We start from the raw sequence: 27,630 nt of genomic DNA, 5'->3' as shown, positions 1-27,630 counted from the left end.
CTCTGAACTTAGATACGCAGCTGTTAAGTTGCCTGTGTGGGTGGCTTCTCAAGTGCAGACCACGTCAGGACCAATGCGTGGGAAAACAGGAAAGGCAGGAGACCTTCTGCAGCCGCTACCGTTGGTGGGAGCAATCCACACTGACCATGTTCCTTACTAGGGCCATACTTCTCTACCCTGGGGCCTCTCTTTAAAATACAGCATCAAGACAGGGAAAGCACCCTTGAGAAGGTCCTTCGTGGTAGTGCATGCCAGCACTACTGTGCCAGTCCCATCACTCGGGGGCAGAGGCAGGCACATCTCTGAGTTTGAGGGCAGCCTGATCCACAAAGCAAGTTTCAGGACAGCCAGAGCTAGACAGAGAAACCCTGTCTCAGGGGGCTAGGGAGGAAGAGCCCTTGAGAGAGTCTGGATTCTGACACAGGACCACTCTGGGTGGCAGCCCTGGCCTTTGGGAGTGTGCTCTCAGTCCCCTTTGTAAAGAGCAATTTCTCGCCCCAGATGGTCCATAGAGAGTGTCCAAGTGCTGAGATCCAGATGGACATCTTAATGCTCAGCACTTTCTTCCCCAGTTCTGCTTGTTCCTTAAAGTATTGCCCAGGAAGTGCCTTTAATGGGAAACCATGACAATGTCTCTCTGTTCTAGAAAAGGGACAGTCCTGCAATGCTGTTCCAGCATCTGAGGTAATAGGAGCACTAGGATACTAACAGAGACACTTAGTTAAAAAGGACACAATGAAGAGGGAGGAAACACAGGAAACAGAAGCCTGGTGAACACAGACTGCCAGCCTCGACACCACACAGGCTGCTGTCTCTGAGAGAAGGAATGCCCATGGCGAAGCAAGCTGTACACAGGATTGGGTCTGCCTGCAGCGGGCAGCCAGGGAGCCTGGTAGATGGCCTTGCCAGCTCCAAATACCAAGACAGGCCATGGTGACACCTGAAAGAAATATGGGGGTCTTCCTAACCTCCCACATACAGGAGACTGGCAGGTGGAAAGTGGGGGACTAGCAAAGGCACATGGGCATGAACTTTGCCCTATAGCAGTTTCCAGAGCCATCAGCCTGCCATGACAGACACCTGCATATAGTTGTTAGAAATGAAACCAGGCTGGTGGCACACCTCTATAGCTGCACCTGTGAGGCTGTCAGAGGATGGCCAAATCAAGGATAGCCTGAATTACATAGCAAGGCTCTGTCTCAAACCAAATAGCTCACAGAATCCAACAGTTCTTGACCATGTCTTTTGTTTGCCTTCAGGTGCATATTGGCCAGATGTATTCAACTGACAAGCTTATCATTGAAAATCAAGAGAAGCCCAGGACATAGGAGCCCAGCACTAGGAAACAGCCTCCGCAGCAGAATTGACCACCTTCAGCATCCATTCTACATAGAGTGTTCACACAATCCTGGCTGAACATAGCCTGCCTGCTTTGTAGTTGCTGATAAACTGAGTCACATTTGCATTCTCTCACAGCCATATTGTGAAGAAATGGCTGTGCATCCTCAATTCAGGTGTTAGAATGAAGAGCTGGAAGTCACTCAGAATAATGCTATATGTTATCGTGTCTCCTCACCACCCCACCCCTTCTCACAGATCACCCACATTTGTATAGAGCCTTTGCATATTTTATGTCTTGGTCCTTAACAATAAACATAATTATCTCCCTGTCCTTTTGTACCAAATAAACCCATTGCAATGAATGTGCATTTATTTCCTGACATGGCAAGGACAGTAGAAGTGGGAACCATCAGCTGAAGATTGTCTTTTAAAAGGCAAGTGCAAGCACCATCTCAGACACAGATAATGAGGACATGGATCAAAACAAGGAATTTAAGGTACAGCCCAGCCACTCAGATCTACAACCACAGGTCCCAAGCCCCTCCAGGGCACACTGAATCTTAGTTCTGGCAATCCCCGGGAGGCCATGCACACTGAAGTCTGGGATGTACTCTGTGTAGTCCTGCGACATCAGGGACGCTAGGAATGAGTTATGAATGCATGTTACCTTTCTGTTTAGCGCCTCAGAGTCATCAGGGAGTGGAGTACCCAGAGTTCGGAATGGTTAAAAATACAGTTCTCAAGCTGGAGAGATGGCTCAGCACATTAAAAAGTGGGAGGGGGGCATTTTGCTCCTGAAGAGGACCAAGATGCAATTTCCAGTACCCACATGGTGGCTCCCAACCATCAATAACTGAAGTCCTGGTACACTATTTGGGCTGCTGCAGTTACCAGTACACACAAGGTATACATACATACATACATACATACATACATACATACAAGCAAAACATTCATACACAAAAATTAATTAAATCTTAATTTTAAAAATAATAAGAATAAAATACAGTTCTCCAGGTGACTGACTATCAGCCAGTCAGCAGTGGCCACTGTCTTTGAGCCTTTCCCAGGTATTAAAGATGTCATATGTTGTAGAAAACCGATTCCTTCCAAACATAAGAAGTTTGAAAACTCCCTGGGGAGTTTTCAGGGACGTGTCCCATTGGAAGAATTTCTTCTCAATCCTGAGTAGACTCGGATTCGAGTCAGAGTTGTAACAGACATTTAAGTAGTGAAGTTGCTACAGTAACTTAGACAGTGTGTCATTAGTTCTTGTGGCATTCATGTGACTTGAGAACGAGCCATCTGTTAACCTTAAAACGCATAGAAGTGGGGCTGGGGAGACCAGTCCATGTACAGTAAAGTGAGGGCCTGAGTTCAGACTCCCAGCACCCATTTAAAAAGCTGGGCACACCAGCATGGTGATCATGGTATTGGAGGAGACGACAGGTGAATCTTAAAAGCTCCATTGGCCAGCCCATCCAACCAAACTGGTCAGCTCCAAATTCAGTAAGAAATTCTGCATCAAAAATTAAGGTAGAGAATGACAGGAAGATATCCAGTGACATTGGCCTCTGACCTCCACATGCATGCACACGTATGTATGTGTACCTACCCACATGACCATATACACGTGCCTATACCACACTCACATAGAGTATGAGTGAGCCAGCTGTGGTGTTGCACATTTGTGTTCCTTGCATTTGAAGGCTGAAACAGGAGCACTGTCAGTTTGAGGCTGCTTTTGGCTGCATAAAATCCTAAGCTAGCCCATACTACATGGAGCCTGTCACAGGTTTACCCTGGTGTCTCTGCGGTAAGGATTCAGGCAGACATGGTGCTGGAGAAGTAACTGAGGGATCTACATCTGTATCCATTAGCAGCAGAAGAAGAAAGACACGCTGGTACTGGCGTGGGTTTTTGAAACCTCAAAGCCCACACTCAGTGACACGCTTCCTCCAACAGGGCCACACCCAATACTTCTCAAGTAGTGCCACTCCCTTATGACCAAGCATTCAAATATATAAGCCCACGGGGGCCACCCTTACTCAGCCATCCCAGGTTTCATTTTAGAATTTCCTTACCTGTGTGTCACGCTTGGTTCTCATTCATCCAGCTGTACAGCTCTTGAGCTCAGAAGTATGTCTTGTATACCTGTAAGAGTAGTGAAGATCACTGGGAGTCATGAGTCTCATACCACTGGGTCCATTCCTGGGAGCTGAAGTAGCCAAGAAGCAGGGCATTCGGCCTGGGTGAAAAACAGGTGACATGTGTGTTCTCCCCTTTCAGCTGACTCGGGCAGCCGTGTCACCCAGCCCTGGAGGAGGTGGTCCTTGCTGCTGGGTACACTGAGCACCACTATGGGGTTGCTCAGCATCTAACGGCAATGCTGTGGACAGTGCTCTCCCAATTCAGAGTTATCTTTAAGCACCTGTTCTGTGCAGCCTAACTCGCTCCCCTGAAAGGGTCACATTGCAAGCAGAGTGGCACTCCGTGGGAGACTCCCCACAGGATTGCTTTCCACAGACAACATGGAGTAAACTCGGCTTGTTCTGCAAACCATTGACAGCCGGCTGTTTCTGTGTTAATTAAACCTCATAAATGGGTTTGGACATGCCCAGGGCTTGATAATACAGAGCTACTTATTGTCACTTAGATCAAACTAACTGTGTTTGGAATCTACATGAAAAAACAAAGTAGAATTGAGACCAAAAAGCCCACAAACAGGAGTTGCTGTGCAGAGCCTCACATTCAGTGTTCCCCAGATGCAGGGGACTTTGACTTGCATCCTCGAGTGTCCAGAGAAAAGTGGCATTTAACTGTGTTTGCATAATGCGGCCTCATGCTTGCCTGATGGCCCCAACTGTAGAGCTTGAGCCAGGCAATGTGTTGGAGGGGCTAAACCACACTAGAGCAAGCCATCTCAACTCTCCAGAGTGCGCTCCGCTCTGAAGGTACCAGGGGTCACTGTGTCAGCAGCTAGCAGATGAGAAATGCCACCAAAAGTTCACCTCTGCTGAGGCAAAAAAAAAAAAAAAAAGAAGAAGAAGAAGAATAAATAACCACTTACTAGGCAGCCATTTCCCAGACAAATCAGCTGCCTTTGGGTGGGCCTATCTGGTTTTCCAACTCTGGTTCTAGAGCAACCATATGTGGCCAAGCTGTGTTGCTCTGGTGGCTCTTGTGCTCTGAAACTAAGAGAGCATCTTCAGGATGTGACATAGATTGACTAGCATGCTCTGCAGCAGTCACCTTTGGCCCTTTCCCACATAGTCACACCCAACACAGAAAGCCTCTTATTTCCAAGGAATGGAAATATTGTTCTTACTCTTTCCCAGTGCCACAGATAACTGTGTGTGCTAGGGAAGTGTTCTGCCTTGTGTCATATCATAAAACAGTTCAAAAAAACCTCCATAGAGGTTACCTCAAGCTTACCTCAAGCTCTGTAGAACAGATATGCACCCATAGCAAGATCTGCCTAGAGAGAATATTGCTATATTTAGCAAAAGAGAGTGGGTTTTGTTGTTTTGGGTTTTTTTTCGGGGGGCGAGGGGGTTATGATGTTTGTTTTCTGTTTTTAGTGGATGAGGAAGGTTGAGCTACATGTTGGCTTCCTGGCTCTTAAGGAGCACAGAGTGAAACATCAGGTTTAAAGAAAATCCAAAAACACATTTTTGTGACTAAATAGTCTGCCCTCCATGGCCCAAGATTTCACGCACGTGGATCAAACCACAGAACAAAAACAAAAACAACAACAACAAAAAATGCTTGAAAACACATCAGTACTAAGCAAGCGCTTTTTATTGCTACTGTTACTAACAACGGAGTAGAACAATTACATGCACCCACTTCCAGTGTGGTGGATAGCATAAAAATGACTTGAAACTGAGAGCACAGTGTGCTGTCCTATGCAAAGGCAATGCCTTTTCTTGTGAGAACTGAGCATCACAGCTTCTGAACTCCACAGCAGTTCCTGGAATTGGTCCCCTGCAGATACCAAGGGACCATTGTGCTTCACACCAACTGCTACTGCCTTCTACATTAAAAGGACACCTTAGGTGTTGGTGCCAGGCTATAAAAACAACCAAAGCCAAGGAAAGGTAAGACACCCCAAAAGCAGAAGGGGGGAGTGTCTTACACTCAAGATAATGTGCTCTGGATTTGAGAGCTCTTTGAGGGCTTAAACTCACAGACAAAAGGGTCCTTGAGAGCTGGGTATGGTGATACACGCCTTTAATCCCAGCACTTGAGGAGGCAGAAGCACTCAGATCTCTGTGAGTTTGAGGCCAGCCTGGTCTACAGAGCTTTCTAGAACAAACTGTCTCAGGATGGGGGTTGGGAGGCAAGGGAGTTTTTGAGAATATTACCTGAATCCTGTAACGGTACTTTTTTTGGTTACTTTATTGGGTTCTTTTACCTACCACCCTTCTCCACCCCAATTCCTCTAGCCCCCCATCACTATATAGGGGAGAAAGGGAGAGGATAGAGAAGAAAAGGGGGCATAGATCTCTTTAGAATACTTCCTGCTGATTAGGGGCATCGAGTTCCTCAGGGCAAGTCCAATCTTAGCAACCAGCAAAAGCAGCTGCAGGGGGAGCAGCAGCCACTGCTTCTCTCTGGCAGTTTTTAATACCATGACAAGAGTTCCCAGAATTCCAAAAGTCAACTATCTTGCAGCTGGCTAGAGCTCTAGCCCTTGCTAGAACATGAGACAAACCATAGTCAGCTGCTGTGGATAATCTTAAGCAGCCCCATATCCCACACCTGGAATTAAAAACATATTCCCAGCCTAACTTAGAAAAATGCAAATAGATCCATACTTATCACCCTGCACAAAACTAAAGTCCCAAGTGGATCAAAGACCTCAACATAAAACCAGACACACTAAACCGCTTAGAAGAAAAAGTGGGGAAGAGCCTTGAACTCATTGGCACAGGAGATAACTTCCTGAACAGAACACCAACAGCACAGGCTCGAAGAGCAACAATCAATAAATGGGACCTCATGAAACTGAAAAGCTTCTGTAAAGCAAAGGACACTGTCATCAGAACAAAATGACAGCCTACAGATTGGGAAAGGATCTTCACCAACCCTATATCTGACAGAGGACTAATATCCAGTATATATAAAAAACTAAAGAAGTTAAACAGCAAAAAATCAAGTAATCCAATTAAAAAATGGAGTACAGAGCTCAACAGAGAATTCTCTGCAGAGGAATATTGAATGGCAGAGAAACACTTAAAGAAATGCTCAACCTCATTAGCCATTAGGGAAATGCAAATCAAAACAACCCTAAGATTTTACCTTACACCCATCAGAATAGCTAAGATCAAAAACTCAAGAGACAACACATGCTGGAGAGGTTGTAGAGAAAGGGGAACCCTCCTCCGCTGCTGGTGGGAATGTAAACTTGTACAACCACTCTGGAAAGCAATCTGGTGCTTTCTCAGACAACTAGGAATAGTGCTTCCTCAAGATCCAGCTATACCACTCCTAGGCATATATCCAAAAGAGGCTCAAGTACACAATAAGGACATTTGCTCAACCATGTTTGTAGCAGCCTTATTTGTAATAGCCAGAAGCTGGAAACGGCCCAGATGCCCCTCAGTGGAGGAATGGATGCACAAATTGTGGTACATCTACACAATGGAATATTACAAGGAAAAAACAAGGAAATCATAAAATTTGCAGGTAAATGGTGGGATCTGGAAAAGAACATCCTGAGTGAACTATCCCAGAAGCAGAAAGATGTACACGGTATATACTCACTCATATAGACATATAATATAGGATAAACCTACTAAAATCTGTACACCTAAAGAAACTAATCAAGAGGGAGGACTCTTGCTAAAATGCTCAATTCCTATCCAGAATGGCAAAGAGGATGGACATCAGAAGAAGGAGAAAAGAGGGAACAAGTCAGGAGTCTGACACAGAGAGGGCCTATGAAAGGCTCTACCCTGCAGACTATCAATGCAGATGCTGAGACTTATGGGCAACCTTTGGGCAGAGTACAGGGAATCTTAGGAAAGAAGTGGGAAACAGTAAGATCTGGAGAGTACAGGAACTCCACAAGGAGAGCAACAGAACCAAAAAATCTGAGCACAGGGCTCTTTCCTGAGACTGATACTCCAACCAAGGACTATGCATGGAGATAACCTAAGACCCCTGCACAGATGTAGCCCATGGCAGTTCAGTATCCAAGTGGGTTCCATTGTAATAGGAACAGGGACTGTCTCTGACATGAACTGATTGGCCTGCTCTTTAATTACCTCCCCCTGAGAGGGAAGCAGCATTACCAGGCCACAGAAGAAGACAATGCAGCCAGTCTCGATGAGACCTAATTGACTAGGATCAGAAGGAAAGAAAAGAAGACCTCCCCTATCAGTGGACTTGGGGAGGGGCATGCATGCAGAGAGTGGAGGAAGGGAGGGATTGGGACAGGAGGAGGGAGGGAACCACAGGGGGGATACAAAGTGAATAAAATGTAATTAATAAAGAATTTTTAAAAAAATAAATAAATAAAAAGAGAAAAAAAAAGTCAAAAAAAAAGAAAGAAACCAAAATTCTCAATACAGAACCCAGATGACCTCAGCACTGCGGAGCACTCTTTTGCTGAGCCATATGCAAGCCCTGTGGGATCAAACCTTGACAATCATAAGCTCTATCTGAGGGAAATTGGTCAATGTCAACTTGTACCAGCCACCAAGGTACAAGTCGGAAGCCACCCGGAGCAGCTGGGTCATTGTAATAAGCAAATCTGGTAAGGTCACATGATGACACTGGAGATGCTTATTCAGGTACGCAGCACTAACAAGAACAGAGGCAGCCTGTGTCCTCGTGCCTCCCTGCTAACAGAGCATATGCCCCTTGTTATAAAATGGAGTTGGCAGTGGAGACTGTGCTGGGTGACAAAGCAAACCTCTCTCCCCGCTCCCCTCTTACAGTTTACCTAGAGTCTAGATGGAGCTGATCTTCCTTTTTCAGTCTTTGCAGTGCTTTGCAGCTTTAGGGACCCATTGATGAAAATTGCTTCTTGTGTTGATACCCACATAGGGAGCTGGATGGGCCTGGTGCTTCTGCTCAGGAGCTCAGTTTCAAGTCCAAAAACCCTACAGAGAGAACAGGAAGGAGAAGATTCAGTGATGGATTTGACTGTTCCTTACGTAGGGGGACAGTTGCCATCACTGTGCAGACCACAAACAGAGTGGGTGTCTCACCGCTTTGAAATTGGATCACATGAATTGTCAACACAAATAGTCCTGAATTTCTACATGTTAGAGTGTTTGTGACCAGATTGTGTTGACTGAGATGTCCTGATGACCACAGTGTAGCCCATGTGAGTCACCTATATCTGCCTGCACCTCCCCAGGGAATCAAGGCTTCCATGATTAAATAAACTGTAATGTATAAAAGAAAAAGGGTTACAGAGTTAAAGGCATTTACAGTCAATGCATACAGAATGACCAACAAGGATCATCTTTCATACAATATGCATTGTGTGTGGACTTTCAACATGAGCCAATAGAATTTTGTTCAACTGTGGTTTATAATCAGTGCCATCAGATGAAGGACTTCCGTTTAAACCTAGTGTACATCCACTTCCCTGGACCAAGGAAGCATTTCTTAATGTATATATGAGATACGCTTGTGCATCAGCAGGAAGTGAAGATCCTAAATCTGCATCAAACAAAAGCCAGGTGAAAGCATAAAGAACCTGTGTGTGGCTGTGATGCTGGTTGCTGGGGACTCCCTTGTCTGTTAAATGTGGTTACATTCCTCAACTATAGAAACTGTCCAAGACGCAAAGTGTAGAGCTCTACCGAGCTTGTTTCTCTCAGCTATAGCTGTTAATGGTGCTAACCTTCCCCAGATTGCTCTGAGGTGGAGAAAACCAGGTCACTAAAAGTGAGCTGAGCTTGTCACCTCCCTGCCCTAAACCTTAATCTATCCCTAATGACTTCAAACAGCTGCAGGTCCCTGGTCCTGTGAACCTGGCAAACCCCTACTTAGGGGGGACTTCCCAGGCAGAGGCTGGGGCTGTCACCTGGAAGTGCCATTTGTTATGACCTCAGTGATTTCTCTAGTCTGAGTCCTGAAACATGTCCAGAAATGCACATTTGATTCAGTTCCATGAAGCCAAGGAAAGGAGAACATGGCATTTCCACCATTGTGCCGTTCCTCCCTCTCCTGAAGAAGATATGATGCAAGCGGCTAAGCCAGGGGTTTCAAGGCACAGTGCTCAAAAGACCTGCACAGCCAAGACAGGGGAAATGAAAAATCTTAGCCTAATAAACTAGAAAAGAGCTGTGTGGCTACAGCTGAATTTTGTGAAACTCATGAATTGGTGAATGAAAATCCTATAGCCTAGCAGAAAAAGAAGGGTGGAGCAGATGGAAAGACCTCAGAATAGAAACCTGCAGCTACAATGCATGCACACACACACACACACACACACACACACACACACACACACACACTATGAGAAAATTCTCAGGCTTTTGAGAATAGAGGTTTGTGGATAATAAGACAGTCACCCTCCCAAGCGCTCTCAGGTCTTCGGAACAGTGACCATCTCTGCTGCTGGACAGAGATGCCTGGTCCCCAGAGCTCCCTGGACACCCAGAGTGCAGTGACTACTCTCTGAGCATGAGACTGATCCCCCTCCCCAACCCCAAAGCCTTCAAATAGATTGCCCATCTTGCTTTATGAACATGGAGTTTCCTCGGGAAACATGTTGTACCATGGAAACTTCCAGGCTTCCTTTCATTGCTTCAGAGAACATATTTTCCAGCCAACATCCCCTGAATCAGAGATTCATGGACCAGGAAGCTTCTGGAATCTCTCTTTAATGTAGGGCAGGGTCATTAAGTCACAGGGAAGAAGATAGTCTTTAATGACTAGAGCTAGATAAGATTTTCGTTGTTGTTGTTTTTCAAGGGGTTTCACTGTGTAGCCTTGGCTGTCCTGGAACTTGTTCTGTAGACCTCCACCTGTCTCAAAGGTGTGCAACACCACAACCCAGCACAAGATTTTTCGTTATTACATTTTCATGCAGAATGACTACATTTGTCAAATAAAGGTGAATCTTCTGGCAAAGGGCACCAGCTTCATTGTGGAAATTTTGTGTTGAAGGGGTATGTTCCCTTTCTTTGGGGAAATCAACTGTTAAACTCCTCCTCTACTTCTTCCTCTTCCCCTCTCCCTTTATTTTGTGGTGCTGAGCATCAAATCTAGGCCTTCACACATACTAGATGCAATGGTTAACCATCATTATCCACCTTGGCAGGTTTACAATTACACCTCTAGCTGTACCTATGAGGATATTTCCAAAAAGGTTTAACTGGAGAGGGAAAGCAAAGCATGAATGTGAAAGACACCATAAATGGGCTAGGGTCTCATTGACTGAAAAAGAACATGAGGCGGGGATATGGCACACTTGGTACAGAGCTTTCCGTGCTGGAATGAGGGCCTGCTTTTGGACCCCTGAGCTATGTAAAAGAACGCTGTGAGGCAGAGGCACATAGATCTCTGTGAGTTCTACGCCAGCCTGGTCAGTCAAACCACACAAAGAAACCCCATCTCAAAAGACAAGAGCTGTTGCAGGATATTTGATCCCATTGTGAACCCCAAAATTGTGAACTGTAAAACCCTGTTTGTTGTGTGGTTTGGTTGAGGCCTAACATACACCTTGATCCAAGAACTTTGTTTTATTGTAAACAGGTGATTATGATGTGGTTCAGGTTAGGTCCAAGAGCTTTCTGTATACCCGATCTAATAGAGTTAACCCTGGGTCAAGAGGCAGAGCAAGAAACCAGCTGACAAAGATTAAAGAGTAGGAGGGGTATTTAAGACAGCATGAAGGAGAAGGAGCTTTTAGCTCATGCTCTGGTTTTAGCTTAGGCTTCAGCTGCTCAGATCCCTGGCATTTTGGGCTTTGAACTAGCAAGCCTTCGGCCTTGGGCTTTTTGGCCTTTTCCTCCTGGGCTCTCAGCTGAGCTACTTAGCCTTTTGGGTTTTTTTTTCCATCTAGACCTCAGCTGAGAAGGAAGGTCAGCTTGTTGCTTTCTCTGCCTCTCTGAGCTAGCAGGTTTTCACCCCAGCATCTGGTTCCTGAGTCCTTATTGGTAGAATAGAAAGGTTGGGATTTTCATCATTGTTTATAATAACAATGTGCGATGGGGTGCAGCTGTCACCTCAGCCTTGGACAACGGAAACAGGAAACAGGTGCTGGAGACTGACTGGCCAGCCAGTCTAGCCAAGTGATGAGCCTCAAGTTCAGTGAGAGACCTTGCCTCCAAAAAGAGGATAAAGTGGAGAACCGGAGAGGAGGACACCAGATGCCAACCCCTGGCTTCCACATGTGTGTGTATGGACACAGGGACAAGCACACATATGCATACATCACGCGCACATACATGAGCAAAGAGGGGGCTAGGAAACAGAGATGAGTGTGCATCTTTTCCTGATTCACGATTGTGGGCACTGGGAGCAGCTGCCCCAGAGGAGAAAAATTACCAGCACACCAGGCTGGTCACTGAAAGGCACCCAGACCATAGCCAACACACTTTTAAATACTTAGTGGCTTTGCTTAGGATTAGCCTCCCTTCAAAATAAGCATATATATATATATATATTATTTCAAGGATGGCCTTGAGCCTCCAGTCCTCTTTCATTACCTTCTAAGTACAGAGATTACTAGTCAACGACACTACACCCAGATTGAAATGACAACAAAGCAACAATTTTAAAGCAAAATCGTATTTCAACCTCATTTATATTTATGAAATGAAATATTTCTTAAGGGTTTGGAGAGATGGTTCAGCAGTCAAGAGCACTGGCTGCTCTTCCAGAGGATCTAGGGTCGATCTGCAGCACCCACGCGGTGGCTCACAACTCACAACTCAGCGGACCCCACACCCTCTTCCGGCTCCTGAAGACACAAGGCATTCAGGCGGCACAGAAACACATGCAGGCAAAACACCCATATTCACAACAAACAAACAAGTGTTTCTTATAGGCTAAGGGTGTATCTCAGTGTTAGAGACATTAACCCCTTAATCTACAAACCTAATATATCTGAGACCCTTGGTTTCACCTCCCACAACAACAAAAATGTTGCTATTTGTTTTCTTTTGAGAAGGAATCCCTCACTATGTAGCCCAGGCTGGCCTGGAACTCAAAGATCTAGCTGCCTCCAAGTGCCGGAATTGTAGGTGTGTGCCGCCACACCCAGCCCATATTTACGATTTTAAACCGCAAGTGTCACTAGAAGGTGGACTGTCTCGTGGATTGTAGTTCTCAGCATATGGCCTTAAAAATAGTAAGCAGTACTGACATGCTTCCTATAAAGGGTCAGAGAAGAAATGTTTTACACTTTGCATCTGCCTAACTTCGCTGTACGTGCAGGAGGCACCCACCGGACGTTGCAGTAAATATTTGTGGAGGGTTAAGTTTGAATGCCATACAATACTGTCCTTTGTTGTTGGGTAGCCTTTTTTTTTTTTTTTTTTTTTTTTTTTTTTTTTTTTTTTTCTAATCCAGATCTCATTCTACTGGCCTCCAGCTAGCTGTGATGAGCCTATTTAAGCTTCCAGAGTCCTGGGAGCGCGGGTATGAGCCACCATACTCAACCCTTGTTACTGTAGTCTTTCTGGGTGACCAAGGCTGGCCTCAAACTCTTGACAATCCCACTTTAGCCTCTTAAGTGCTCGGGTTACAGATGTGTGCCACTATATCTGACTTTAATATAATTTTCATGTCACAAAGTAATAGTTCTTTAAAATTTAAAAAAAAAAGTTTAAACATGTGAAAATCATGGTTTAAAAGTCCTAGTTCTATGAAAACAGACTTTGGGGTCATGTTTGGCCTGTGGTAATTGTGCTGACCCATAGAACCATAAAAACATCCCCCTCATCGCCTTAAATTTAGTCCATTATCCCAAACTAATTATTTATGTTAGCCACGTGCTAGAAAATAGAACACGTTTTGTTGTTGTTTGAGATGGGGATTCTGTGTAGCCTTGGCTGTCCTAGAACTGTCTCTATAGACAAGGCTGGCCTCAAACTTAGGTATCTGCTTCCAGGGTGCTAGGCTTGAAGGTGAACGCCACCACTTCCCTAGGTCAAGAAGCAGAGCAAGAAACCAGCTGACAAGGATTAAAGAGCAGGAGGGGTATTTAAGACAGCATGGAGAAGAAGAAGGAGCTTTTAGCTCATGCTCGGCTCCTCAGCTCCCTGGCACTTGAAAGTGCAGGGCATTTGCAGTAATACTTTTTTTTTTTTTTAAAGAAAATGAGTTGCTCAGGAAGAGTGGGAAGGAAGGAGCTAAGGTTTCACCCAGAATGCCCTCCCACTCTGACCTGGACATAGGGAGCCATGCTCAGTGCGCGAAGGTGGTCCCCACGTCTAGGGTTCTGCACTGCGGAGTGCCTGCCCCGTCAGGTTCTGAACAGCATGAGCTGGGCGGGCCTTGTCACCATCAAGTCCCCACTCCCCCTTATGCCTGAGAAGTAAGCCACTTCTCCGGGCCCCAACCCCTGCACTTGGAGTTCCGCCTGCAAGAGGCCAGCTTCTCTGACTGCCAATGGCCGCTATTACCAGCTCTGATGTACAAAAGGCTTTGGGATGAATGTAATGGGCCTTGCAGCTCACAACCAAGGCCTCTGGCATTTTAATTCGTCCAACATTTTGCTGTGGCAAAGAACTGAACACATTTTTACAAAACATTCTGAAGATCACTTTTTCCCAGTGTGGGGAACTTGGGCTATTCTGTAGCAAGAGAAAACTTAATTCTGGTGTTTCCTACTTGTCACGGCGCCTGGGTCCTCAGCTGAGCATCCCCGGGTTGCCACGGCCTCCCCAAAGCCTTAGAAGGTAAAACATGAAGCACAGAGCGAAAGTATGTTCACGTGGCCTTTACTTTCTTAAACATTTGTATCCAATCACAGAAGAAAATAGCATCTGTCGGGGCAGGTGTTTCCGGAGCCCAGTTAAAAGGACACCCACCTAGCCTTCTGAGACTCCAGCCTGGCTGTGAAGGTTGCACGTGTAAGGAAGGACCTTCCTCTCCCACGTGGACATGGATGCCTTGTCCTTTCTCGGCCAGTTTTCATTAAGCTGCAAGGACATCTCAAGTGAGAAACAAATCTCCAAGGTCACAGATCCTGGCTCGGAGTTCCAGAGCCCCTTTCTTAGAGAGAACCTCAGCTCAGGGAGCTGGGGTGTTCCTTATCCCAATGCAGGCTGAGAATTCTAGAAGGCGAGTAGAAAGGGCAGTGGAAGCGATGAGAGGAGTGAGGGATCAGAACATTGCCAGACCCGCTGCGCCTGCTGGTGCGTGGATCTTCGCTCAGAATTTATGGTTTAACACTTGGCTCCTTTCGCTCCAAGCTCGGTTAATGCTAAATCTGCGACGCTCGGCTAAGGGTCCCCGGAGAGCCCTTGCTGGAGGTTCTGGTCAGCCTCTTTCCCAGTCCCGAGGCTCCCATCCTCAGAGAGGGTCTGTGGAACACACATAGCGCAGGGTGTAGTTGGCTCCGTCGTTGTTGTCCCAGTATTCGCCCTGTTCGCAGCGGTAGCAGATGGCAAAGTGGATAGCGACGTCCCTCGCCTCGGCGTCCTCCCCTTCTCCGGGCTGCAGACCCGGGGGCAGGCACAGCGTGAAGCAGAAACGCTCGGTGGCCGGCTCCTCCTCTCGGTCCCCAACCCCTGCCAGAGAGTCCCCGGACAGCCCCGGGGGCGGCGGTGACACGGGACGCAGCTCGGCCTGCACGTCCAGAAAGCTGCGCCACTCCGTGAAGGTGTAGCGCACAGCCACCGCCCTGGGTCCGGGGGAGCTGAGGACCCGGCCGGAGCCGGTCACGTCGGCGCCCGGCGGCTGCGGGCAGCGCACGCGCTCCAGGCACACTCGCTGCCGCCGCAGCCGCTCCTCCGCGGCGCCGGGCCCCGGGAGCTGGAAGAGGGGTCGGAGGCGGACGCGCGGCAGCGGCGGCGCCAGGGGGGGCGAGGGCCCCTCCGCCGCCGTCAGCAGCTGCTGCAGGTCCCCGGCGCGCAGCGGGAAACTGTGCAGGCGGGAGAGCACGGCGGCCGGCACCCGCGGCTCCTCCGCCTCGCTGAAGTGCCTCACGCTGGCCAGGCTCAGCCCCAGGGAGTCTGCGAACTGCACGCGCTTCTTGCACTTGGCGCAGCAGTCCCCGGCCGGCCCGCCACCCTCGGAGCCGGCCTGCCCCGCCTCCTGCTGCCGCCCCCGCAGGAGCCGGGCCGCCTGCAGGATGGGGTCGGCGGGCAGAGAGAAGAAGCGCGCACGAGGGCGGAGGTACCCCTCCTCCGGGAGGGCGGCCTCTCTCGGCGGACACTGGGGCTCGTCCTGGAGCTGAGCGTCGGGGATCGGGCCCTCCGAGGCGCCGCTCTCCACGCAGAGGACCTCGGGGACCGACAGCTCCTCCGCGGTCCGGGGGTCCCCGGAAGAGCTGCGCGCCTCGGAACTTTGCAGCTGCTCCCCGGAGGGCTCCATGACAGCATCCGGGCCCGGGACTCGTCCTGCAGGGGGCGCGGCGTTGGAGACTCCCCTGGAAACTCAGCGACCCCTGCCGCGGAAGGGGCCTGGGCTCGCCCTCCCTGGCTCAGCCTAGCCGGGCTCCAGAGCGGAGAGTGGATTCAGCCGGGAGCCTCCCGCTTTTAGCTGCGGCTGCCCGGGACCGAGAGGGAGGAGGATGCTGGCCTGGGGCTAGATCCCAAGGGGAGGGCCAGGGGCGGGGAGTCGCGGCCGCCGGAACACCTGAAAGCTAGGTCCGCGGTGGAAACTAAGACTTTCTGAAGGTCGTAAGCTAGCCTTGATCCACCCCTCAGCAAGGCAGCGTCCGTTCCACTCCTAGGGGGAGGGAGGGCTCTCAACTTTCAGAGCCCAGAGCGTAGACAAAGTTTTCCAGCCAGTGAAGTGAGTCTTCGGAGGAGGGTTGTTGCCCAGCGGGGACATCCCGGCTGCCTCTGGCCTAGGGAATCCGAGAGACCAGCACGTCATTGGCGCTAGCACGCAGCCCTTCAGAGCGAGGCGCATCCCTTCCCTTTCATCCTAATTGCCCCCCTTCCCCTCATTCCTCAGATGTCTCGGGTCGCAGCTGTGCAATTACCCCTCGGTGCTTCTAAAAGCTGGGCCGAGGTTGCAGCCCCACCTACTTGCCCCGTGACCTCTGCTGGGGGGCCGGGACAGAGCAGGAACCCACCGGGAGCAGACCCCAGCGGCCAGACCAAACAGCGGGAGGCCATTTGCACAGGGCACTAGAGCACGTAGCGGCCCTCCCCTTGTCCCGCCGTTGGCACCTCTCTCCACAGTGGGAGCTTTCCCGCAGCCCGTACGCATCCTTCCTCCCCTGCCCGGACTGCGGGTCTCCTCCCCAAGGAGTCCAGGCTAATACACCTCAGGCCTTATGGGAGGTTGGGGCCAAAGTCTAATCGATGGTGATGGGGGAACACCTCACTGTCCTGGCATCAGGCCAACTTTGCCTTGACCAAACTTCAACTGATAACTTCATCACCATTGTCTCACCACCCCGACCCCTCATCTCTCCCACCCCCATATCGGATTCAGGTAGGCCCAGGTGGTGCCTGAGATTATTTCTAACAGGAAGATGCTAAGGCTGGGCTCTGGGGACCACAATTTAGAAAATACTAACCTCTTCCTGGAGGTCAGCCTCCAAACACTGGTTCTCTCTGGTAATCAGCTGGGCTGGCTGCCTAGGGTAGCCAGTTTAAATGGCCTCGTTAGCATGAACTCAGGTATTACCAAAAGCAGCTCTTTATAAAATTTGGTTATAACAAAATAACAAATGCATAATCGATGACCAATTTCCCTTCCCTTTGAGCTGTCTTAGGAGGTCTATATCAGCAACTAGGGGCAAAGGCTAAATGTACGTGGTATGGAACCAGGACTCTTTGCCCTGGTGCAGGATGCTGGTTACTGAAATGATAAGTTTTGCAAAACAGAGTATATTCATAGATTCAGGCCAAATCTCAAATCCACCTCCTGTTGTAAATTATAAAATAAAGCAAACGTTGGGCTATATAATGTTCATTATTAGCCCCAAGATTATCACGGAGGTATAATTTAACCTGCTATCACAAACAATAAGACACAGACCCCTGTTAGATTTATAATTGTCTTATTTACCTTGGGCCGGGCAGATATTGCACCTGCCCTGGCTCAATAACCACACCATCCATCTCCCAGCCCCCACCCAATGCCGTCTGCCTTAATCATTGCTCTCTGGACTACCTTCCATCCATAATCCCATGGTACTTGCTTATATTCTTCACCTGGGCCTTTTCATGTCATTATTGGAGTCCTTCCTCTGAGCCCAAGGGTTTTCTTCTCCACAATAAGCCATCATGGCATCCTCCTTCTTTCTCTCTTCCCTTCCATCTGTTTCTGTTTCCCGTGGTTCTCACCCCAAATCCTAGGAACCTTAGCCATGCCTATCTCATTCTGCCCTGCCCAGGTATAGGCCATTAATCAACCAATTAGGTATATCTTAGGCAGGTTTACAAAACAAGGATAGGCATATCCAGATCTTGAGGGCCAGCAACATGCATCAGACCAACTTCTAACAACCTCCCAAAGGACATGGTGGAGGGTGGTTATGGATGTAGCAGAGTGATTTAAGATTTAAGAAAGATAGGGGCAACGGTAGCACACACCTTTAATCCCAGCACTTGGGAGGCACAGGCAGGTGTGTCTCTGTGAGTCTGAGGCCAGCGTGGTCTACATAGTGAGTTCCAGGACAGCTAGGGCCACACAGAGAAACCCTGTCTCAAAAAAACTAAAGTGGGGTGGGGGACCAGATTTAGGGAAAGGTGACTGGAAGTGATGTAATACACGGTTGATCCTTACAGGATACTTATATGTTCAGAAAACAAGATATCAGCATGATCTGAGAATGGAGATTTTGGTCCCGTGGTAGCAAGAAATGGCCCATCAAACAAGCCCACCTTAAGAGTCAATGGTTTCAACAAAAGTGGCCTTCTCTCCCCTGAAAAATAGCCTAGACAACATTATCATCATGACCCACATATCAGAGGTGTTATCTTCAGCAAGGCTAGTGGGAGACTAATGTGTTGCTTAGATATCTGACCTCCAAAATTTGTGCTTTTTTGCACAACTAAAAGCAGTGAGGCAAGAGCTTCATGGGCTTTCATTACACTACTGTAGGTCCAGAGCTCAAAACATCTGGACTGAGATTTGAGCAACTCTGATAAGCAGAAGCAGAAGGGTAAACTTGCAGAGATGGTGATGAGCAGAGGAGTAAGGGATGATATCCAGAAACAAAGGAAAGACCTTAGGAGCAGAGACAACGACCTCCTCACTCATCCATCATGGAGGCTTGGGGATAGTCTGGAAGACATAGTGGTCTCTGGCTTCCACTGCCTATCTGTCTTCTAGCAGAGAGGGTAAGACACAGGACATTTCCCTCAGTCTTCCTCTCTGAGACAGGGCAAGGTGATCTGTTCTGGCTCCCAGAAGTTAAACAGATGGCCTATGACATAGAGGTGGCTCAGCTTTTGCTTCTTTGTTGGCATACTTTTAAAAATCTCTTTTATGTACATATTTTATATCTCTTTCTCCCTACTCCACCACAATCCCTTCCAATACCCCAATACCAGGTAGGAGAAAGGCTTAGTGGGAGAGGGGGCACAGTTCTCTTAGCTGCTTCCTGCTGGTTAGGGTTATTGGGTTCCTTGGAGCCAGTACAATCCTTGTTTCAAGAATCTCCAATTTCTTGTCCCACTGCAACAACAGCAACAGGAGCTGAAGGGGGGAAGCAGCAGCCTTGTTCTTTCTCAAGAGCTACTACACACTCTCTGGGCTCTGGCATTTATTCTCTCTCCAGAGGCCTCAGGTTTAAACTGTCTGGAGCTGGCAAAGAGCTCCTCTCAGCCTGTATGAGGCAAATAATTGGCTGGTATGGACCATCTGAAAGTCAGTCCCACATCCCACACCTGGGACTAAACCAAAATCATGTTTACAGCCACAACAGTTCTTTTAGTTCATGGTGGTGTGAAAGCAGCACACTTTCGGTAGAAACTGTAGTTCCAATTTTGAGTTTGGATGTTTGGGTGTCCGGTGTAGACCACATTGCTGAACCAAAGTGTGAAATAGATGAGGTATATTCAATGTATTGTTCCACTTGGGATATTTTCAGCATTCGGTAGATGTACTGGGACCAAACCCCACTGTAAATTGGTGAGCACCCATAGTCAAATGATGATACAACCTGAAAAAAAAATTTTTAAATATTTAGACCATCTAGTCTATTGATATGTGGCTAGGTCATCCACAAACATCACATGATCACATGTCTCAGCTGCTAAAGTATTTACTTCCAGGCCTTCAGATTCCTACTTTCTTGTTTGTTTGTTTGTTTGTTCTCTTGTTTTTTATTGTTGTTTTGTTTTGTAGGAGTCAGGTAGTACTTGCTACAGAATACAAGCTGGCCTCAAACCTGTGATCCTTCTGCTTCTCTCTAAAATGCTGGAGCTGGCATCATCTGGTCTCCATGTGTGGGGCCTGGGAAGTCTCAAATGGTTCAAGGAAAGTCAGTAGAAAAGAAAATTCCCCTTCGCATTAAAAACAAAAATGATGTGGTCTGAACCCATGGCTGGCATCCTCAAACCAAACCACCAAATTGTTTTAGCTGGGTCACAGGCCACACTTGTGCAACCTGGGGGCAGTTCAGCTGCTTACCTGACGACACTGCCTCACAACAAAAATTATGAGTGAGTAAGCCAAAACCTGCACTGACTTGGTCAAGTGTCACACGAAGCCTTACAGCTGCCAAAGTCAGACGGCAGGCCTATTATGTCAGCTATTTCACAACCTGTCCCGCTCTTCCAATCTGAGATGGCATAAGGAGGGCAAAGGCACGTAGACAGGGCCCAGCCTAACCAACAACAACAGCCTTAAAGCAACTCCAGCCTGGAGAACTGCAGGTGGCACTCCAGCTATGTCGTTAAGCGGCGTTAGTCATTTTCATTAATGGAACCGCAAAATAAGAAGCGCTCAGCCTAAACCAGTCAGGGCGAAGAGGAGGTGGCTCACACTCTCATCACTGTTCTTTGTTGAAGTGGGTACATGAGGGGGGCTGGGTGATGGTCCTGTGGATAAAGCACCTGATGCAAAGGTTTAAAATCTGACGTTGGGATGCCCAGCACGTGTGTAAAAGTTTGGCGGGTGTGGCTGCTGCTGTAATCCCAGCAGAGACAGGAGATGCCCAGGGCAAGCTGGCTAGCCAGTGTACCTGGATTCTGTGAACCCTGGGCTCAGGGAGAGGCCTTGCTTCAGTGTGGAAGTCAGGGTGTGATGGTGCGCACCTTTAACCCCAGCACTCAGAAGGCAGAGGCATTACTGAATAATAGGACAGCCAGGGCTACATAATAAAGCTGTCTCCTCCACCCACCCACCCACCCCAAAAAAAGAATCTCTATGTCTATCTGTTTGGTGGAGAGCAACCAAGGAAGATGCCCAATGTCAGCTTTGGGCCTCCACACACGTGTGTAAACACATGCACCCACACACGTGTGAACGTACACATACACAGAAGGCACATAAGCCCCAGATCATTAACTTCTTTAGGACTCCATTTCTCAGACATGCAGGCCTCTGCACACACATCAGCATGGTCACGTTAAATAAGATCCTCTTGCCGAGGACGCAGGCTCGAGGCACAGCACCCACAGCTCACAGAAGTGTGTAACGCCACTCCCAGGCACCCGGCTTCCCCTTCTGCTATACTCCGGCACCAGGCATGCAAGCAGAACACCCATACATTAATAAAAGTAGACGAGCAACTGTAAATAAAGGTTTATAATGCCTCTCTGTTGATCTGTACTTTGTGAATTTAATTCTCAGACTGAATCATGGCTCCCAAGAGAATGGAATCTTTCCTGTATTACTCTATTCATAATATGTTGAAGTATTTTGGTTTTGGTTGTGGTTTTTGTTTGCTTGTTTTTTGAGACAATGTCTCTCTGGAACTGTCCTGGAACAGGCTATCCTGGAACTCACTCTGTAGACCAGGCTGGCCTCAAACTCACAGAGACCCACCAGCTTCTGCCTCTGAAATACTGAGATTAAAGGCCCATGACACCATACCTGGCACATTATGTGTGTATGTATGTATGTATGTATGTATGTATGTACGTATGTGTTTTTGGTTTTTCAAGACAGGGTTTCTCTGTGTAACAGCCCTGGCTGTCCTGGAACTCATTTTGTAGACCAGGCTAGTCTCAAACTCACAGAAATCCTCCTGCCCCTGCCTTCCAAGTATTGGTATTAAAGGTATGAGCCACCAGACCCAGCACAGCACTTATTTTTAATATTGTAAAATTTTTAGTTTTTTTTTTTTTAAGAACAGAAGCATTTTAGAAATACTTTTATGGACTTTAGATTTTTGAAGCTTCTTTAGATTTTTGAACTTGTTCAGGTTAAAGTAACAGTGATTTTTCAGGGGCTGAAATTCAGCAATGGGAAAAAAATGCCTTGTAACCTGAAGGGATCAAATTCTATAGCTCTTCAGGTTCCATTTATCAACACAACTGTAGTGAGACAAAATAGTAAACTTGCAATGCATTTGAGAAATCATGACCTGGTTTTTCTGGATCCTTTTTTTTTTTTTTTCTCACATACATGCCAGGGGCCTGGTTAAGACCTCAGAAAATAATGCCAAGAGAGAGCCATTCAACTGATTTGTCTAAACAAAGACATTCAGCCAGCCCCTTAGAGCTAGGACTTGAATGGTATCTAGTACAGTTAGTGCCTACTGATCATCACGTGCTGGTTACTACACTCACACATACCCCAGTACTGCGTGTGTGTGTGTGTGTGTGTGTGTGTGTGTAACCGGATTATTCAGTTCAGTTCATCTATCTTGCTCTGCAGATCTTCTATCTCCATCTCCCGTGCATTGGGCTTATAGGCGGGCTGCCATGCCCTCCTGGCGTTTACATGGATGCTGGGATCTGAACTTGGTCCTTGTGCTTGCAAAACCAGTGTGTTCCCCACTGGGCCATCTCCCCAGGTTCTAAATGCTCATTTCTTACCCTCCTATATAGCCTCATGAGACAGGGAACATTACAGTACCCAGTAACAGGGTACTGAGAGGGGAAGTAGGTTGTTCTAGTTGCCCAGTCCTCCTGAGCTCATGTGTCGAGTCCCCAAATCTATGTTCCTTTTCTTAGCTTTAGTCTCTCTCTCTCTCTGTATCTGCGTGTGTGTGTGTGTGTATGTGTGTGTGTGTGTGTGTGTATGCTTGTACACATGCACACAGGCCAGAGGTTAACATCTTCCTTAATTGCTTTGTACCTTATTTGTTTTTTTAAGATTTATTTTATTTATTATTTATACACTGTTCTGCCTGATGCCAGAAGAGGGCACCCAATCTCACTAAAGATGGTTATGAGCTACCATGTGGTTGCTAGGAATTGAACTTGGGACCTTTAGAAGAACAGCTATTGTTCTCTGAGCCATCTCTCCAGCCCCTGTACCTTATTTTTTGAGACAGAGTTTCTCACTGAACCTGGAGCTTTGGCTAGACTGGCTGGCCAACAAAACCCCTGGGATCCTCCTGATTCTGTCTCCCAATGCTTCAATTATAGAAAAATGCCACTGTGTTTGACTTTTTTTTTAAGATTAACTGCTTTTTATTTTTTAATTGTAATTTTTTATTGGTTCTTTGTGAATTTCACATCATGCATCCCAGCCCTACTCATTTCCCAGTCCTCCATATCAGCCTTCCACCCTTGTAATCCTTCCTCCCAAAATATAATAAAATTAAATTAAAATATCTCACCGTGGAAGCTGTGGTGTGTCACAGTGTGTCACATAGTATATCCTTTGTCCAAAGATCTTACTTGCAAATGTTCATTCCTGTGAGTCATTGGTCTGGTTCAAGCACTCTGACTTCAGGAACCCCATCAATATTAAAGCCTTCACAAAGACACCTCTTGTATATCTTGCTGTTTCCCTGAGTCATGGAGATCCTGCAGCTTTGTTTCCACAGGACTCACACCTTTATAGATTCCAACAGCTCATGGGTGGGGTAGATATTGGGGTGGGCCAACTCAAAGCCCAGGATCTGGGCCTGGGTGGTAGCTGAGTTGGTCAGCCCAACAGCTCTCCTGCACCCAGGCCAATGGGGCCAGGTCTTCAATACTGCCAGGGGAGAGACAGGGAGAGCTCTCCTGCACTCACAACCCCAGGGCCAGCTCTCCTGAGCTGCCCAGGCAAAGAGTGAGATATGCCTGGCTTTTTATGTGCAACTCGGGATCCAAAATCTGGTCTTCAAGCTTTCACAGCAAATTCTTTACCCAATAAATATTGCTTAGTGCCTAGTGAATTTGTTGCTACTTTTGAAACACAATCTCATTTATCCCAGGCTAGCTTCAAATTATGTAACGGGGAGTGGACTTTAACTCCTCTACCTCCCTAGTGCTGAGATTTCAGATTTGTACCGGCATACCTGGCATGCAGTGGGTTTTAGAGGTCTAGTTTGGAGAGGTAACAAAGACTAGATGATGTCATGAGAAGGAAGTCCATGTGACGATGACATTACAACAAGGAAGAGAGCTGGGCCAGGTGCATAGAATTGCAATCTCACCTACTTGGAAGGCCGAGGGGGAAAGTTGGCAAATTCAGTTCACTCTGCCTGGAGGTGAGTTCTAGATTGGTCTAAGAAACTCAGTGAGACACTGACTTAAAATAAAAAATCATACAAAATATTCTGAAGATGTATCTCAGTAGTGGGGTGTTTGCCTAGCTAGCATTTGAAGGATCCTGGGTTCCATCGGCAGCACTGTAAAGAAAAACAGGGGTTCTTGGCATCATCATGTGATCTGGTGCCAAGAGAAGGCTCAATGAGACAGCCATTAGTGTTTTAAGCAGAATGTCTTTGTTGTGATACACTGCCCTAAACATTCCAAGACCTGTAATATTTGCAAACTGTATTTTTAAAGTGTTCCTAGAAGCTTCAGGAAACTTAAAAAGCAAATCAGGTAAAAATATTATGTCTTGTATATGTTAGCATGATCTAAAAAAAAAATGTTAAGACTGAAAAGCTGTTGTAGCATTCATCATTGCTACACCTGGCTTCATGGCAATGTTTGACTTCTTCCCTCTTGTGGCTACCTTTAGCCACATAATCTCATTTCTGTGCCCAGTCTTCTTGCTGTCATAGTACAAGCCATGTCTATCCTTTCCTTTCCAGATCAGTGTTGACATCTGGCATGACCCTTCTCTAATCCTCTGGTACCCTGATAGAGAGTCTTGCCCAGCCCTGCTCTGATACCAGTCACATACATGTACCAGATATGGGTCAAATTCCTATCGACTCATGCCTGATGTCAAGCATATCATCATCCTGTCTGCCTTAGGTCATTTTCTGAAAAGCATCCCAAGAACTCCTGGGAGAATGTGAGCTGAGACTGCAAGGCTCTGAGTTCTGCTCCAAATCTGAGGATTTGAATTTTTACCTTCTCTTATGTATTAAAATTTTGTAAGATTTTTTTTTTTTTTTTTTTGCTTGGTCAAAGAACTCCACAGCAAAACAACCAATTCATCATCACGGCTGTCACCATCACTACCACACCATGGCCTCAACAAAATCACCAGCAATACCTCTACCACGGTCGCCATCATCACCGCTGTCACCATCATCAGGCTGTCCCCATCATCACCAGTGTCGGCACCGGTCTTTGTAACTCCTCCAGAGTGTAACATAGGAGGTTTTGTCTAAACTAAAATCCTGGAAGACAGAAGACCTGAGTTTATGCCCAGTACAGCCATGTTTGCAAGCCACATGTGCTCCCTGAGCTGTGGTCTCCTCAGCAGTGAGTTGGGGCCTGCTGGGGGTGCTGTGAACAGGGAAGCCCACATGGAGCCCACTGTGTGCTGCCGAGAGCGTTTGCTCCTATTACTTTTTAGTGCAATGCCATCACTATTTTAACACAGTTGCATGCCAACTGATTACCGGCAACAACCACAGAGAAACCACACCCTTCTTCTACTCTCCCTTCTCCTTCTCCTTTTCTTCCTCCTCCTTCTTCTCTCAGGGTTTGGTCTTGAATTTGCAGTAATCCTCCAGACTGCTAGATTACAAACCCAGCTAGAGACGTTCCTCTGGCTGGGTTTGAGACCAAGCTGTCAATAAAATAGGCTGAGAGTCCTGTCCTGGGTGTCTGGGAATCCTGGTGTCTGGGAATGGAATGGAAATGATACATAAACAATTACATAAAATATGTAGCTGATAAGACACATAAAACTTGGCACACAGTAGGTACTCGCTAAACTGGGGTTGATTGGGTAGTTCCCCTCACCTTCACCTCTCTGACCTTCTTTCTGTGTCAAACTCCTCTTTCCACTGTGGTTAAGTAACAGCAGCAGGCTCTGAATGCCTGAGCCTGGAAACAAGACACAAAGACAAGAATGCAATGCGACAGAACAGAGCCCAGAAGTCATGGGACATTGGGATCAAAGACATAAACAGGTATTTTGACGTGTGTTTTCTCCTAGCTGATCACACTTTTTGTACTCCAAAGTTTACACTTGCTAGTGATCAATAGCTACGCACTCTGAAGTCGGGACAGTAAACAGTGGCACTCATACTGTTTATGGTCCCAGGGCTGCCTCCTTCCTGTCCCAGATGTTTCTGCGCTTTTGCTGCTGTGGGAACCTTTCACCGAGTTTACCTTTCTTAGCTCTCTCTAGAGACCATGTTTTCATCACAGTCCAAAACAGACCAGAGCTTCAACTTTGACCCTTGTGGTGTGAGGGTACAGAGACCACAGTACTATAGCCACAAGTAGATGCCCAGAATCCCTGGCTCAGAAAGAGGTGAACACAAGCCTAAAATAAATCTGAGTGTGGGCACGTGGCATAGCTGTCTGGGGGAAATAAAATGGCAATCCTCTTTCAAGCAGTTTCCCATCCCACACCCATCACTGTGGTAAGTGCAGGGCTTTCTTGAAAGGTTCAAACTAAGTGAAAGTTAACTGATCGATGCAATTTTTCCATTTCCAAGTATCAACAAGTTATTTTTCACACACCATAAATCCTCACACTACATATTATATTAATATTCAATATATTGATGGTTAAGAATTTTATTTTCTATTATTGTAACGATTAAAATTTCTCAAAACAAATCGCTCCAAAGTACTGTGAGATCTATTTTGATCCTGTGTGTATCAGTTAAATCTTACTGGGATTAAACCTTTACCTGTGTACCCTGTCCCCTCTAATGGGTTCTCTTCCTTACTCCAGATAGCTCCCATTTCTGCTTTCATTTCACATGTATTCCATTAACTTCTCTTTCTCCCACTCTCTTCAGCAAAGTACAATATCACATGGGTCTGTGTCTTAGTTAAGGCTTCTATTGCTGAAGAGACACCATGACCACAGCAACTCATTTAACTGGGGCTGACTTACGATTCAGAGGTTTAGTCCATTATGATCACGGTGGGAAGCATGGCAGCATGCAGGCAGACACGGTGCTGGAGAGGGAGCTGAGAGTTCTACATCCAGATCAGCAGGTAGCAGGAACAAAGAGTGACAATGGGCCTGGTTTGAACATTTGAAATCTCCAACAAAGCCACACCTACTCCAACAAGTCCACACCTCCTAACTCCCTATGGGCCTATGAGGGCTATTTTTATTCAAACTATCACAGTATGAAAATGTCATAGTGAATTAATTACTTTCTATGAAAAAAAATGATGTACACCCATAACATTGTGGCACTATTGTCATTATCCCAATATCCTAGGAACCTGTTAATGAATGAATAGATGAAGGAAAATGTAGCATGCATGTACACACACACACACACACACACACAGAGAGAGAGAGAGAGAGAGAATATGGAATCTACAGTTTATAGACATGGAAGTAGAGAGGCTACTTGGAAAAGGGTCAAGAGCAGATAATGGAGGTGAATCTGAGCAAAGTCCATTACGCACATGTATTAAAACGTCACAATGCACTCATGATTTGTGTACTACATATGTGCTAGTAAAAAGAAAAAGGAAAGTAAGGGGTACAGGGGCTGTCTTTGACATGAACTCAGTGGCTGGCTCTTTGTTCACCTCCCCCTGAGGGGTGCAACCTTGCCGGGCTACAGAGGAAGATGATGCAACCAGTTTTAATGAGACCTGATAAAGTAGGGTCAGATAGAAGGGGAGGAGGTCCTCCCCTTTCAGGAAATTAGAGAAAGGGCATAGGGGGAGAAGAGGGAGGGTGGGTAGG

At 46.9% G+C, this 27,630-nt stretch overlaps 2 protein-coding genes across 7 annotated transcripts in view; one reads left to right on the top strand and one right to left on the bottom strand.

The window, feature by feature from the left end:
• Lyrm4 (LYR motif containing 4) overlaps positions 1–1,703 on the top strand; it is a 118,769-nt gene extending 117,066 nt beyond the window's left edge. Inside the window, exon 3 of the mRNA XM_021652399.2 lies at positions 1,260–1,703. Within this exon, the coding sequence (XP_021508074.1) occupies positions 1,260–1,328 (69 nt within the window). The 3' untranslated portion in view covers positions 1,329–1,703. The remainder of the gene's footprint in view (positions 1–1,259) is intronic.
• The window catches only part of Ppp1r3g (protein phosphatase 1 regulatory subunit 3G), a 38,534-nt gene extending 11,602 nt beyond the window's left edge, over positions 1–26,932 (bottom strand). Inside the window, exons 1-7 of one of the 6 annotated variants that reach the window (XR_009587672.1) lie at positions 26,815–26,932; positions 25,704–25,787; positions 25,006–25,132; positions 17,015–19,609; positions 14,349–16,333; positions 8,294–8,453; positions 3,426–3,495 (exon numbers count right to left, since the gene is read on the bottom strand). Coding sequence is in view for 5 of the 6 variants with exons in the window: in XM_060372577.1 (XP_060228560.1) it covers positions 14,833–15,855 (1,023 nt within the window). In the remaining variant the exon portion in view is untranslated. Of the gene's footprint in view, positions 1–3,425; positions 3,496–8,293; positions 8,454–14,242; positions 16,334–17,014; positions 19,610–23,182; positions 24,185–25,005; positions 25,133–25,703; positions 25,788–26,814 lie in introns of those variants that run through there. The other 5 variants (XM_060372577.1, XM_060372576.1, XM_060372578.1 and 2 more) reach the window with 5 other exon arrangements.
• Positions 26,933–27,630: the final 698 nt, after the last annotated feature.

This window comes from Meriones unguiculatus, chromosome 19, assembly GCF_030254825.1.
Source record: "Meriones unguiculatus strain TT.TT164.6M chromosome 19, Bangor_MerUng_6.1, whole genome shotgun sequence".
Taxonomy (NCBI): Eukaryota; Metazoa; Chordata; class Mammalia; order Rodentia; family Muridae; genus Meriones; species Meriones unguiculatus.
The sequence above is the reverse complement of the archived record's forward strand: the minus strand, read 5'-3'. Positions and strand labels throughout refer to the sequence as shown.